This window comes from Thunnus thynnus, chromosome 6 (genome assembly GCF_963924715.1).
Source record: "Thunnus thynnus chromosome 6, fThuThy2.1, whole genome shotgun sequence".
Lineage (NCBI taxonomy): Eukaryota > Metazoa > Chordata > Actinopteri > Scombriformes > Scombridae > Thunnus > Thunnus thynnus.
In genome coordinates, this window is record NC_089522.1 from 13,615,709 (window position 1) to 13,630,374 (window position 14,666).

The 14,666-nt window shown below is 39.0% G+C and overlaps 1 protein-coding gene across 2 annotated transcripts; it reads right to left on the minus strand.

Annotated features, from left to right (window-relative positions):
- Positions 1-171: 171 nt before the first annotated feature.
- On the minus strand, positions 172-10,221 carry znf362b (zinc finger protein 362b). Of its 2 annotated transcripts, none has more exons than XM_067591871.1 (9): positions 10,112-10,221; positions 7,615-7,678; positions 7,078-7,306; positions 6,547-6,651; positions 5,231-5,549; positions 4,313-4,537; positions 4,102-4,180; positions 3,833-3,991; positions 172-2,399 (listed from the first exon to the last, which is right to left on the minus strand). In XM_067591871.1, the coding sequence occupies exons 2-9, from the start codon at positions 7,675-7,677 to the stop codon at positions 2,283-2,285; spliced, it is 1,296 nt and encodes a 431-aa protein (XP_067447972.1). In that variant the 5' UTR covers position 7,678; positions 10,112-10,221; the 3' UTR covers positions 172-2,282. The 2 variants fall into 2 exon arrangements, with proteins under 2 accessions (XP_067447972.1, XP_067447971.1); XM_067591870.1 differs by having other exon boundaries at positions 7,078-7,333.
- Positions 10,222-14,666: the final 4,445 nt, after the last annotated feature.

Below are 14,666 nucleotides of genomic sequence, written 5' to 3' on the forward strand. Positions count from 1 at the left end.
TTGTAAATACATTTTTAAACATAAAACTATTTTCATAAATAAAGGTCAATAAATCACAAACATAATGCTTGATTTTATTTTTTTCTCCATCATGTTCTCTTAAAAACAAAGTTTGTGTGCAGGTACTGGATGCGTCCTTAGCAGATTTGGTACAAAACAAGCAAGCAGTGATGAATTTATAACAGTCTGTTTATTAAACAAGGTAAAGATACAAAGCTTTTTTTCCTTTTTTAAACATTGATAACCCTTAGTTTAACTTCTCAGTCTTGGCTGTGCATATTTAGTTGTCTAGAAACTGTATATGAAACCACAATGCAAGACAGGAAAAAGTGTAATAAATCTACGCAATATTTTTTCATAGAGAACATGGGTTAAACAGTTATCATACAGATTACAGCTCAGGAACTCCATGCGGAAGGATAAAAATTAAAAAAAATGTTTACACGACTGAATACTGCAGAACACAATACAGAGTAATGGAAATGGGATGATAAAACAGTTAAGGCTTACATGTAAATAACTGATATAAAACATGAATATTAATAACATACGAATAGACTAAAATAATTACAGTAAGTTCAAAACCCAAACAGAACATGTTTATGAAAACTTAAAAATAGGTACTATAAATGAGTAACATGTTTTACAGTACAGCAACATGTACATTTTCCCATTATCTCAAAAGAGAGAGAGTAAGTTGAAGAGGCAGGGTCTGTTGTTGGCGTAAATGTCTGTTTTTCAGGCCAGTGGCTTGAGTAATAAGTTTTTATTCTTTTGAAAACATACTATATACTGTATATGTATTTTACATTATTCTCAGTTCCGTCTCAAACATAATGTCTAGCCGTAGCACCTTTTCTTAAGTGCCCTGAAGAATACAGGGTACCCTATTAGTACCATCCAGAGGTTAAAGTTACAGTAAAAATACAACAAACAATACTGTGTACAATAAAAAGAATACTAATAAGAAAAAAAAAAATCAAAAAGGAGAAGCATCACCTCCACATTAACTAATAATATAGGCCTATGAAATATGACATATACTGCAGTTTATTTCAAATGGGTAAAGCTTATTAAAGATTTTTAAAAAAAAAAATCCTAACAGGGTCAGAGCTGTACAGTAACTTCACATTTTGGTCCAATGGTTAGGGTTAAAATTTACTACTTGAGTAAAATAGAATTTTAGCTGAAGTGTATTTAAGAGTCAGGCTGAGTAGAGTAGAGCTGGCACTGGTACATGTGCAATGGATTCAACCTCTGTAACTAATACTTCGAAAATAAATCAAAGCTGAACTGAATCGAGAAAGCAGACACGTGTCATTACAAGATTTGCTTTCAACAAGGTTCATATGGCACTAGTTAATGGGACGTGAGGAGAATGTAATGTTAAAAAAAAGCAGTGTTTCTTTGATCATACGTTATGATCGTAAAGGTGCCGTAAAGGTGAAGTCAAATATGGAGTGAAAGACTTTTCAAAACAAAACAAAACAAAAAAAAAAACATTCATCTTTCTTCCCTATTCCGTGTTGCTCTATTTCTTGCCTCCTCAAGTCAATAATACAACTTCTGAATACAATCATTAAATGTTTAAATTGTCATCTACCGATTGCCTTTCTTCAAATTTAGATGACCCTGTAAATGTGTACTTGCACAAAAATGTGAGTGAACAAAGAAAGTAACAGAAAGACTGTTATTTATACACAGTCAGTACTCTTAGCTGCCACAAGTAATGCCCTTTGGCATTTTCCATCCAACAAGATTTAAACAATTTGAGCCAAAACCACAAGGCCTAAAAGTGCTTTAAGATTATCTTTGGATGTCTCCAGAATACACCCAGTGAACAATTTTTCAACTTTCTCAATTCTTTTTAAGGGCAAATATCATCTGGCACATTTTGGAAACCCATTTCATGGAAGAGGAAAAAAAAACAACCAAAACCCTAAAACTAAAACATTTCTGATGGCCAATGCATCCGGCAGTTTACATGACGCTTACGAAAGTGCTTATTAAATCTGACGCAAGACATTCTTTGCCACTCGATCCTCCGGACAACATCTAGCTGTATTGTTACATTCACAAAATAACGCTGTGCTCATTTTTGACAGACCGCCTGTGTCAAGACGGATGGAGGCAGCCTGTTTACTGAATCTAGCACTGAATGCTTATGTCAGCTGTCATAATGCTAATGTAAGCCTTATGTAGATGGCCGTGGGTGCAGGGCCTCATAAGCTCCAGCCTAACCTAGACTCTGAATCTGACCTGCTGCCGAGCGGCCGGGGAGCTCAGATAAGGGAGATGCGTATGGGGATGTTGGGGGACTCGGTCCTCTGGGGCGACTGGTGACTCACTAGGTGCTCCACCACTGTGTGTTTGGACATGTGCTTCATAAGGTAGGTCTCCTACAAAGACATGAAAACACACGAAATGGTCAAAAATGAAATTATTGCCATTTTTAGATCCAGAAAAACTTTATTGTCCATTTCAAGGAAATGATAATGTGACTTTGATGTGGCTTACACAGTACATAGAATAAAAACGTACATGTAAGGAGAACATACACAGTACTGTGCAAAGGTTTTAGGCACTTTAGGTGTTTAGATTCTCATCCATCACTAAAACTTTTTTCCCAGCACTGTTTACACACACACACACGCACACAGTTCGAGTTCAGAACATTACGGCTGTGCAGGAAATGCCACAGTGCAAATATGTGTTCTTCATAGCGTGTTTATCATGTGAATAGAAGTTTGAATGAATGACTTTTTTAATATATTTGTCCTGGCCAGAGGGTGTTTATAACAGCAGCCTGATGGGAGGAGTTGGAATGAGTTACAGAGGGGGTGTGAAGGGTCCTGTGTGACGAGGTTTGTTTTAAGTGTGGCTGCTTGAGTGTAGAAATCTGATAGTGGTGCCTGGATTAAAACAGCAGACTGGTCAACAGCCACAAAAATCCAGTTGAATTTCCAAAATTACTTTGCCAGGAAAATATCTGGTGAAATCTAGGGCTGCAGCCAAAGATTCTTATTGATCGATCACAAAGTTATTCTCTTGAGTAATCATTTGGTCTATAAAACATCAGAAAATAGTGAGAATTGTCACTATCATGATTTCCCAGAGCCCAAGCTGACATATTAACATTACTTCTTAGATTCAGTTTACTATCCTAGAGGCATGGGTGCAGGGGTGCTGCTAACTTCATGCTGGAGAGGCTTTCTGAATCCGGTGCAAATCTTACTGCCACAACAGATCAGTAGCTACTAAAGGACACTGCACAATATTATAAGAAACCATGTGGAAAGCTCACCCTGCACACAGTAATCCAAAAAGAAAAACTATTGCGGGTGAAAGGGACTGGGAGAAGTGGGATGTAATGCAGCAGAAACAACAATCTTGCAACAATACAAATCTATCTCTGCCAACTGGAGGCAGGGCTGCTGCACACAGCAAATACTCACATTTTAGAGGCAGTGAATTGTGGGCATTTTTGCTTTAAAAATTACATTAAAATGATTCCATGATCAAAATAATTGCTTATTAATTATTGAAAGATTAAAGACATCTTTCGCAAATCAGATTATTAAATTAATCAGCCCTTGATTGATCCCTCTATACCAAAAACCTCAAACCTTTTCTGTATGCTTGAGTGGGAGCAAGAGAATGTTAAACTGTTAAGTATCAAAAACAGGAAACGCGTCTAGTTTCAGGTCAAGAGAGACATATTATCATCAAATGCCATCATCTTATCAGCTATATTTAACAGTCTGTCTGAAGACACATTTGGAAAATCCGAGACACGTTTAGATAACATATAGATAAACTGTCGTGTACTCACTGAGGTGTATGCCCTGCCACACATGCTACAGCAGTAGGCCTTAGCGTTTTTGATGGCGTGCGCTGACAAGTGGATCTGCAACGATGCAGAGTCTGAGTAGGCACGGTAGCAGTTAGGACATTTATACGGCTTGTCTTTATTGTGCTGCCTCTGGTGAGACTGTAGGGGAAGAATAACGGACAAAAAAAGTGAACTTTTATGTTGTAATTACAATCAATTAAAGCAAGTTACTAGTGTGGCAGAAATAAGCTGACTGACGATGTACTGACCTGGAGGTTAGACAGCTGGGTAAAAGCCTTTTCACATCCGGGATGAGCACATTTATAAGGCCTATCGCCAGTGTGGATTCTGCGGCAAAAGAAACAGAGTCAGAATTCAGTTGTCTTAGTACAGTATACTTTACTCAAGGCAGAGCTACTGAGCTCTGCAGTGGCTATTTTAACACTGACTTCCCTGCTTTGTGTACACAGCTGGACCGACCTGGTGTGCTGCTGCAGGTGTGACAGCTGACGGAACGAGTTCTCGCAGTAGGAGCAGTGGTAGGGTTTGATCCCCAGGTGGATGCGCAGGTGCTGGGACAGGTAGGAGGCGTTGGCGAACGTCTTGGAGCAGTGGGGACACTTGTGTGGTTTGGCCTCCGTGTGGGACTTGGAGTGGATCTGCATCTCTGACTTGGTTAAGAAGGTGAGCGGGCACACTTTGCATCTTGGTGACACAAAAAGGACACAAAAATGTATAAAAATAATCAGATCAGACTGTTTCAGTCTCGAACCATAAAGAGACTCCACAGCATAACCACATTAACATTTTAAAGTATTAAACAATCGCTGCCCCCCTTTAAAGACCACTTTAGTTATCTTAAACTAGCAGTAGCACCGACTACCAGTGAAACTCAGAGTTTAATTCTAGATTCATTTAAAAACAATAGGTAATGTTTTAGTATCCAACTAAAAACTCCTGATACTAACTACTTGAACTAAAACAGGCATTGTAGATATAAAATAAAGCATGCTTCTGCAACTTCATGGCCTATTTTTCACCTAAATCTTATTCAGATCCCATCTTTGGTAGATGAATAAGGAGACATTTGTCATGTATTTCCAGGTGATTATAGGAAGCAAAGATCAATTGATTGTCCATTAAATGAGGCATTCATCCAATCAGGTGAAAGATGGGTTCATATTGATGTCTCAGTAAGGGGAAGCGCTCTCAATCATCTACAGCCTACTTAAAACCAATCTTGTCTCAAGCAAATACTTATTGATCCTCTAGAGACCACAATTAAATCTGTGAATTGGCTTTACAAGGGCAGCACTGAAAGGAAATACCCTTCCCCGTGTGATGCATTAACATCTGCCTGAAGCCTGAAAACAATAGTAGCAGCTGCCAGCGTCCAACCTGTAGGTTTTGCCCTCTTTGGGTGCAATAGTGACACAGCCTTGGTCAGCTAGGATTGGGTAGGGCACCACCAGCAGAGGACCGGACGGGTTTTCAGCTTTGATCTTCTTCCGTCCTCTTGGTGCCTTGGGTGGTGGGCCCAACAGTCCGGCCAGGCCTCCAGCCTTCATGTGGTCCATGCCGGGACCACTAGCCAACCCGGAGATGATGTTCACAGAGGGGGCACCGCCCAGGCGGTTCTGGCTGCTCGAGGTTGGAGTTGTGGGGGTCAGAGCCTCTGAGGTGCTGTGGCTGTCGGGTCGGGATGAAGGAGCCAGACCTGTGGTGGTGGGAACCAGGACTGTTTTAACACAAACACCAGCTGCTACAGCACTACACATGATGATCCTTTTAAAAGGGCCGCCGAGTGTTTTTGCAGTTTCTAGTTGTTTTTTTTAACTGCAAATGATGTGAACGTTTCATTTCTGAACATCTGCTACACAGTTTTGAATTTCACAGTGAATATTTCCTACTGTTCCAGGCAGCCATTGATTTCCATTCATTTGTGTATGATATGAAAAAATACTTAACAGTACAGACTTGAAAGTCACCGCATTAATTTTTGTCAAGATAAAGTCTCATAGTGTGGAAATACAGTTGAAGTGAACATTGATCTGCACTAAATTAAAGCAGGCTGGATGTACTGGAAACCAATAGTGACCTGCAATAGTAGCAAAAAATACACTGATATTTTTAAAAAAACAGCAGCATCGTTTTCAAAATGATAATCTGTGATGATGAAGTAGATATTGCTTGTAGAAAACAGGCTAAAACTTGCAAAAACAGTGGAATGGTCTTTAACAGGACTTATGAGTGTGTCCTCAGAATGTACCACTTGAGTTAGACTGATAAATTTGTTTCATATGTCAGATCAGGTTCCAAAATTTTGGTTTTAAGCAGCATCTTTCTTAAATTATTAATACTAACCTTTAAAGACCAATTTTGTTATACACTCCTTGCCAGCTAGCTGCCTGAAAAGCAACAACTGCTTCTCTCAGTATTGTGCTTCTTACCACATGTTCAACAGAATTGTTTTGTTAAACATTATTTCAAATGTTTGCCATATGACTGTAGCACCAGTCTGTGCCGTGTGCCAGCAGCTGTCTCTTTATGTGTGCTTGTGTATATTCGACCGTAACAGTTTCCTGTATTTTGGCAGTATGACTCATCACACCGCTGTCATGTTTAACTACACCACCGGCTGCCATTTTTTTCACGTATTTGACTGTGTAGCGTTGTTATCTTCTATTTTGCACAAAGGGCAAAAACCGCAGTACCTGAGCGATGGTTGATCCGGCCAGGTTGTTCGCCGAGCTGTCTCATATGCCAGTCTTCCCACAATCCTTTGGCCTTCACAGCTGATTTATCGTCCATATTTCCATCTGGGAGTTGTGAGGTGATGGAAGTTTAATCAGTTAACGGTAAATAGTGCCTTGCTACAGACAGACCTTACACTGCGTCATGCAAAAAAACCCAAAAAACCCTCAGACCTTTCAAATGCATGTCAGATAAAAGCTCTTTTACTTCACCTTCAAGATATGATTAATCTACAAATAAGGGCTAAATATGCCTCTCGGTGTATCGTTATTTAATTTTGTCTTGACACAAGCAGCCTTACAAGGACTTTTCCTAGATATAATTAGCAAAGATTCCTGATTTAAAACAAAGATATCTGATCAGAGAATAAGTAAACAGGACTAAACATTTGACAAAGCTTGACAGTTTTTGATATTTGATGCTACTGACACATTTGGGTCTGTGCTTGTTGAGGTTCAGTACTGAGGCCTTGCAAACAACAAAGACTGTACCAGAGCTGGAGGCGGGGCGGGCGTGCAAAGCGATGTCTGGTTGTCCAGAGCCCTGCGGCTGCGGGTGGTGGCCCGGCACCTGCTGTGGCTGGGGCTTTGGCACCGGCATGCCGTGCTGCGCGCCACCATCCGGGGATGAGGTGGGCACCAGCAAAGACTGCTGGGAAGGAGTGGAGGTAGGCGGCAGGTGCAGGGGTCGTATCTTCTCGGCCATCAGCTGCTCCTTGATCTTGTTAATGAGCACCAGGTTATCCAGCTGAAAGGGTTAACGGGTCATGCTCAACAGAAAACAGCCACCGTGTGTGAATGTCATTCATGCCCCCAAAAACACATCCCATGTCAGCAAACAGCGGCTGACCAGCACACAGTACACGTTTATTTTTTCTCTGAATCTACAAGAAGAAACTGTGACAGATTCTGAGTGATTGTTTCGGTGTCGGACTGCTGCTGAATGGCTGAAAAGACATTCACACATGGAAACAAATGGCAATGAAAGATGGAAATGTCACAGTAATTAAATGTTACGAGTGGACTTACCTGGCCTGGCATGGAGGGAGGCGGCGGCCAGAAATACGGGTTGTTAAATCGAGGCTCTGCCATCCTGAAATATAAAAAGAAAACAATTGTTTTGGGGACATTTAAACATGAGTTACACTTAATGAAAAAGGTCAATGGGAATTGGGGGGGCGGTGTGTGACATTCTTTTTCAAGCTGCAAAGTCTTTGAAAATTTTGAGGAAAATCTACAGGTGTTAATGTGACAGACACCGGTAGACTCTGTGAAATGAAGATGATGACACCTAAACCACATGCAACACACAGACTTCCTGTTGAGTGGAAAGTCAACATTTTCCTTTAACCATACATCAACATATGCATTTCATTAATTTTCCACTGCCCTCGCTTACATCCACGTATGTGCGTCACTTTCGTTAAGAAACTCAGTGACTACTGACATCAGCAAGTTTGAAAATGTAATAATACATTTGTAACAGCAATAGTAAAGGTGTATACAATTCATACACATCTGGTTGGGTGACATGATGATATATACCATGAGACAATATACATTCATCAGCTGATTTTGCCACATTGTTTATATCTCACTAACTCTCCCTTTAATATCTCTATTTTTTTTGTACGATTTTCTATGAGGTGTCTTGTCAAGTGTTTAATTTGCTGGATGAGCCAAAAAAAACAAGAATTACCATCTGGTTATGTATTTATAATTAATTTTCCTGAAAATGTACTGATTATATAAGTCAATATGATGACAAAAAATACACCAGGAAAGTTAATTTAACCCGTATGGCCCACGCTTACATGCAGGCAAGTTTCAGTCTACAGATGGCACAATTAGGCACAAAGGAAGGATTTTTTAAAAAGCAGCTCCAGAGACGTTACTAATAGTTTATTAATGAGGCTTGCATTATGATATATGTGCGCCAATTTCTTATTATTTTTTAAGACAAATGCTAAGGTTATTTTGCATTTTTATGACAAGTGTAAATGAGGTTTGGTTAATGTAAAATTTTTACCACAGGCAACTGTAATATATGTCTAAGCATGCAGGTACATCGTTATGCATGTTTGCCCGTTAAAATGGCTTTTATGGGTTTTATGGAAAATCAAAACTTATGATTCTGCTAAAAAATCAAATGAAGATGAGTAACTTTTAGGGTGGTATTTGAAATAGCATAAAACATGATTTATCAAAAGTTAAATTCTTGACCTTGGAAACATATAGTTTGACATACAAAATCTCTACTCAAGGTCTACTCATTAGATTTTTACAGCTTTCATCTGCACCTCACCATCTTCCTCGATGAATGGAGTTTGCTCAAATGAGCTATCTCCATGACAACCGAGCGAACCCCATCTGCTGAGGAAGACAGTTTGAAAGCTCTGGAAAAAGCTTGTCGGTGGACCTTGAGTTTCAAAATGTTTTGTAGAAAAACTGGGTTTAAGATGTTTTTTAAAAGATTTATGAAGGACCTGCAGTCACCTTGAATATTATAATAAACATAGAGGTGCTATTTGATAAATATGTACATTTTGAACAGTGTATGAACTTGTTATGTTACATTTATGCTACTAACTGTGTGTAAATTAGGCCTGCAGACTGTCACTATGAGCCATGCTGTTTTAAGTTAACACAGGTCAAACATCTAAATGTCAACTAGAAATATTTAAACACTTATAAAATAGAAAGCAGCGGTCTGACAGAGCCGTGTAGCCTGGACGTTTAGCCCCTCTGTTCCTTTTGTCTCACAATGAATTCCTGTAAAATAAGTGCACGTCGCTTTAAATCTCAGATTAACGCAATAAGGGGAAAAAAACTTTCCATTCTTTGACTTTTCGGACATGTCTGCAGCCTGAGAGCCTCTCTGGACGCGCACTGATGGAGGATTGTTACGCATCGAGCCTCCCGGTGCGACTCAGACATTCTCAGACAGTTTTCTTAAAACATTTCCAGACAAAAGAGAAACAAAAATGGCAGCCTTATTTTTATAAGGCGGGACGCCATATTCTGCAGACCCCAAAAAATTTAGGAGCATGAACGTGTTGTCGTGAGGAGGCTGCTGGGGAGAAGAAGGGGCCCGACGCCGACACAAAGGTGTGTTTATCATGTCAAAGGCATGAATGATTGTTTACGGCGAATTGCAGGTTTGAATAGCCCGGCCTCCCCACCTCTTAAAAAAACTGACACTTCCTACAACAACCATGCCCTGCAAAAAAACAGCACGGAAACGGACAAGACGCAGGCTCGAGCCAAACACCACAAAAACAACCGTACCGACGCGTTAAGGTCAGAATAAAACCGGCGCACAATGCTTCGTCTCCAGAAACACGCTGTGCCATCTTAACCAAATTTCACTTTTAGACTGCTTTTTTTTCTCCTCCACATTCTGCAACTTTTGGACGAATCAAAGGACAGCGGTTGCATTTTATGCACAATGCACGCACATCTGGGAGTCTATCGCTTATCAGACAAATGCACAGCAGTGAAGACGCGAGAAGACATGCACAAATACCTTGTGTCCTGATTGCAGATATTGTCTTGCGAGCACAGCTATAATATAAAAGGTTGATGTTCTTTCTGCCTGCCTCCAGTCGGACCACCGCTTCCGGGTCGCTTTGTTCACTTCTGGGTGCTGCTGCAGGCTCAGTACAGTACACACACACATACACACACAGGCACATATACGCACAGAGACAGAGATATGCTGCTAATGTTGCTTTGGATAATTTTACCCGATACTTTGTTCACGTTTAATGTGCAGCGGATTTCTGCAAAACACGATAACGGTTTTTTTCGATGCGTGTTTGACTCTCATGGAGTGGAAGCAGTACTCAAATCCTGAAATAGCAATACCACAATGCAACAAACACTCCGTTATATTATCATTATTATTATTATTATTATAAACTTACACTGCAGTGACGTGTTCGCTGCAAAATGTCCTCAAGTTTGAAAAGAAAAGGGGTCAGACTGTTACTGATGCGTTCATGTGTAGCTGCCCCAGGTGCTTACTTTAAGCTAAGTGTTGTTAATCTGAAGAAATGCATTTGTATGTAAACCAGCAAAAAACTGTAGTAAAAACTGCAATATTTTCTTCTGGAGTGTAGAAAAAAATAAAAAAAGTCTCACAAAACTTCTGAGCACCTGCATTAAGAGTGACATCTGAACTCCTCAGTGAGCCTTGATTTGGTGATTTGCAGGTTAAAATCTAAGAAAAAGATTAAAGTCTCTTATTCAAGAGAGACCTGGCCAGAAGTGCTGTGTAAGAACATTGTTACAATGATGAACACAAAATGCTTCAACAAATGAGTTAATATGCATACTCAGGTTTCCAAAACTATCTTAAATAAAGTGAAAACAATAAGTTAGAAGCAAAAGCATCGAGCAGTGGTGGTATTTTACAAGAAAAAGTCTAGGTAACACTACATCAATGTTAAAACTGGGATAAATTTGGTTGAAATGAGAAAGTTTTTATTTTAAATGTCAAGGTTACATACATATCTCTTGTGCAAACACATGGTGTTGACGAACATTCATAGACATTGTTTTAACAGCATTTTAATGACTATATTTAAAAAAAAGCAGGTATTTCATTGTGTAGTTGGGAATTGCTTCACATTTATGTTTAGTCATTCAAATAGTGTTGAAACAATGGTATATAACATAGACATCCATTAATATACATCAACAGATGTCTGGTTTTAGGCGTCTAGACTCCTCTTGAACTTTGAGTCACCAAATACTGGGTAGAGGTGCCTTCTTGAGCAAGGTTTTACCTTTGCTCCAGTAATTTGTGTGTGCACTTCCTTCCTGCCGGGTCTCATTGTTTTGAACTTATTGTTCATCCCGTTGGTGTAACATCATGTTAATACAGTGAACACTTCTCAATCAGAAGCATAGTTTTAACTGATTAAAAGAGCTTGTTACCTCCCAGTTCTGGACATAATGACCAGTCCAGTTTCAGTGTCAGTAACATGAAAGAAACAGGATTGAAAATAATGTTTTTATTGATTGATACTGATTTCAGTCAACTTGCAAACTTGGTTTGAATCAATGTTTGTGGGATACAAGTTAAAAAATAGTCCCTACAGCAGTTTGTTTTCCTCTTTTAAAAGTTAAGATGTAAATACTAAATGACATACAGTAAGAAAGTAATTAAACCTATTGTTAAACAGTATAACTTACATATAAGTCACTGAATATATACAGAATATAACCCATATTTACAGCTAGAGGCCAACACAGACAATACTTCTACTTGGTGTCTGTTTTTGAAGCACAGCGGAGTTTAACTGCAGCAAATAAGTCCATAATATCCCAGCAAACATTGGTCAGATGGTGATGTCGTGTCCCTGGCCAAAAGTGGTCCTGGTCAGTCACAAATAACTGTAACATTGCACATAAAACTGTGACGTGTATGATTGTTATGACTGTTTGATGTATTATGTACGTCTATGAAAAGTGCCACATGTGTAACTGTATGTTTATTGTGTGTCGACCTCTTAAACTGAACAGCCTAAGGATGTAAAAATTACTTTCAGTGTAAACTGACAATAAAATCGTATCTTATCATATTGTAGCGTATGTACCTCAATGGAAACTGGAGCAAAGTGCATCAGATAGTATTTAAAGAGTTAAGAATTCAAATTCTCTTGTCTTAATTATCTACAACAAGCTGTACTTTTGATCACCTTTTTCTGTTTTGTTTATCTTAATAAAGTACTGTTGTATGTCAGTATTGACTCAATATGTTTCTGTAAAAATGACTGCATATGTCTTGTATTAACTAAGATATTTAATGTGTTTGCTGTGTGAATGGTTTTATATCATTTATTATCAGGATTATCTTCAAAGTGACTCATTGTTATGGGTGTATGACCAAGATGTAAATTTGACCATTTTAGAAAGTATAGTACATTAAGTTGTTAATCTAGGCATACAGGATGTATAAAGCTGCAGAATGCACACTGTGTACATATATATCTTAGAGAATAGATAAATAGGCCCATAGATGATGGTAATGACATATTTCGACATTGCTGGAATGCCCAGGGAGGAAATCTAGCAGCCAGGTAACGTCCAGGGCTAAGTTCAGCACAAACTTTCATTTAAACTATTTTTTAACCATTACAAGGTGTCTTGAAGGGATGTTCAGACAACAGTCAATGTCAACGTCTCAGTGTTTGCTGGTACACCACTGCCAGCCAACCAACCAGGCAGAAATTATATTTTGGATGTGCCAATACAAAAGTGGGTGAGACATCTTTTCATAGAAAACTGACTCATGAAAAGTTAGAAGAAAAAAGAACAAATATAGAAAAACTGAAAATGAGCAACTAGTTCACTTTGCAACATTTCCGCATCACAAAGACATTAACTGCAAAACACTATCCTATCCAACATGCTCAACCAACGGAGCATTAGTCTATAAAGGCTGTACACAACAGTACAGACAAAAGGTGATCTTCTACACAGTAAAAAAAATGGCTGTGAAATCCACAGTAATTTAAAATTCATGTAGGCTTGCGACAATATGCTTATCACCCAATTTGATACTATCACAATACTACTTCCAATATACTGTGTGCTAAACCATTCACTGGTCTCCTTATTCCATTGAAATACAATATGAAACATAACTGGCAGATAAAATAAATAGCCCAGTCTTTTTAATTTAAAAAGTTAACTGCTTTAATTAATGAATTTAAAAATGTCTCACAGTCTCCTGCCTGTAATAACAAACTGAGAGGAGGTGGAGGAGTGTTGTTACTGCTGTGTTGTTATTAATGTCTCTAGCAGTGGAGAGCAACCTCTCTGCTGCACTGTTAGCTCTGGAGAAAGCCATCGTTGTCCAAGACGTTGAGCGGGTGCAGAGTTTTTGAGGTGAAACAGACTGAGCACTAAGTTATTTTCTTCACCTCAGAGTTGGTTTAAGTTGTCTAATGCTGCTGTTTGTTGGTCAGCCAGTCTCGTTTGTTAGTGCTGGAGTTTGCTGTACCACTCCGCTAACGTCAGTCTTTGAGTGACGGCGTAGAAAGTTCATAATACACTTCATGTTTGTCTTGCAAAGGTAATTATTTAGTCATTAAATCAAAAAATGCTTGCAACCTCTGCATTTTTTGAAGATGAACTGCAAGATAAATCTAGCACGTGCACACTGTACACTGTGGGTGCTGTGCTGCCCTCGCAGTTGAGTTCCGCCTTTTTTGCTCCGTCAACATCACATGCTGAAATTTTCAACATAGGCAGAGGCAAGTAATACAAAGGTGGACCACCTTTGAGCTAGCTAGAAAGGGAAAACCCTGTTACTGCAGAAAACCACAGTAACCATTTTACTACTGTAGAAAAACCCAGTAATATTTATACTACTGCAGAAACCATTGTTACTGCAGAAAACCACAGTAACCATTATACACATAAAATGCACACATTAAACACACATAAACGCTGTTTAGCCACCTTTAAAATTCAGAAATAGCATTTACACTTTACAGCTGTTAGCTCAGACTGGCTTCCTACTGCAGTTTGTTGTAGCTTCTACACCACTGACTCCTGCTATTCGGGTGTTTAAAACAAACAGACCCTCCGTGCTGAAGCTAGCAGGCAAACTGGAGCCGCTTTCATGGGGCAGACAAATGAATCAGAGCTCAGAGGATCATATATGACATTAAATGACATTTACGGCATCAAATAACAATGTCAGACATTAGACAACAAAGTAAGTAGCTAGAAAAGCTCTTCAGTGAAGCTAAAGTTTTTAAAATTTACATCAATGTTGTTTCATTCAACCAACTAGTTTATCAGGTGCTGCTGCTTTACATTACATTGTTAATGTGACGTTAGCTTGATAGTTTGGATAGCTGGACTGCTGATGCATTCACACTGTGTGTAGTTTGTCCACAATAACTGTAATTAACACCGCACAAGTTAAAGTTCTGCTTCATGCTCTGTCAGATTTTTAAAAGGAAGCTTTTTAGATTTTCAGAGTGAGTGAAGGAATCAGGAGAGAGAAGACACAAATGAGGAAGAATTGCAGGATGTAACTTAATGGTGTTGAAAGAAAAACA

Bases quoted from the DNA above. Each gene is read 5' to 3' on its own strand.
- znf362b (XM_067591870.1), bottom strand. From the start codon at position 7,677: ATGGCAGAGCCTCGATTTAACAACCCGTATTTCTGGCCGCCGCCTCCC. The intron at 7,334-7,614 runs GTAAGTCCACTC...TAACCCTTTCAG, and splicing joins CTCCCTCCATGCCAGGCCAG to CTGGATAACCTGGTGCTCAT. The intron at 6,652-7,077 runs GTACAGTCTTTG...CACAACTCCCAG, and splicing joins CCGCCCCGCCTCCAGCTCTG to ATGGAAATATGGACGATAAA.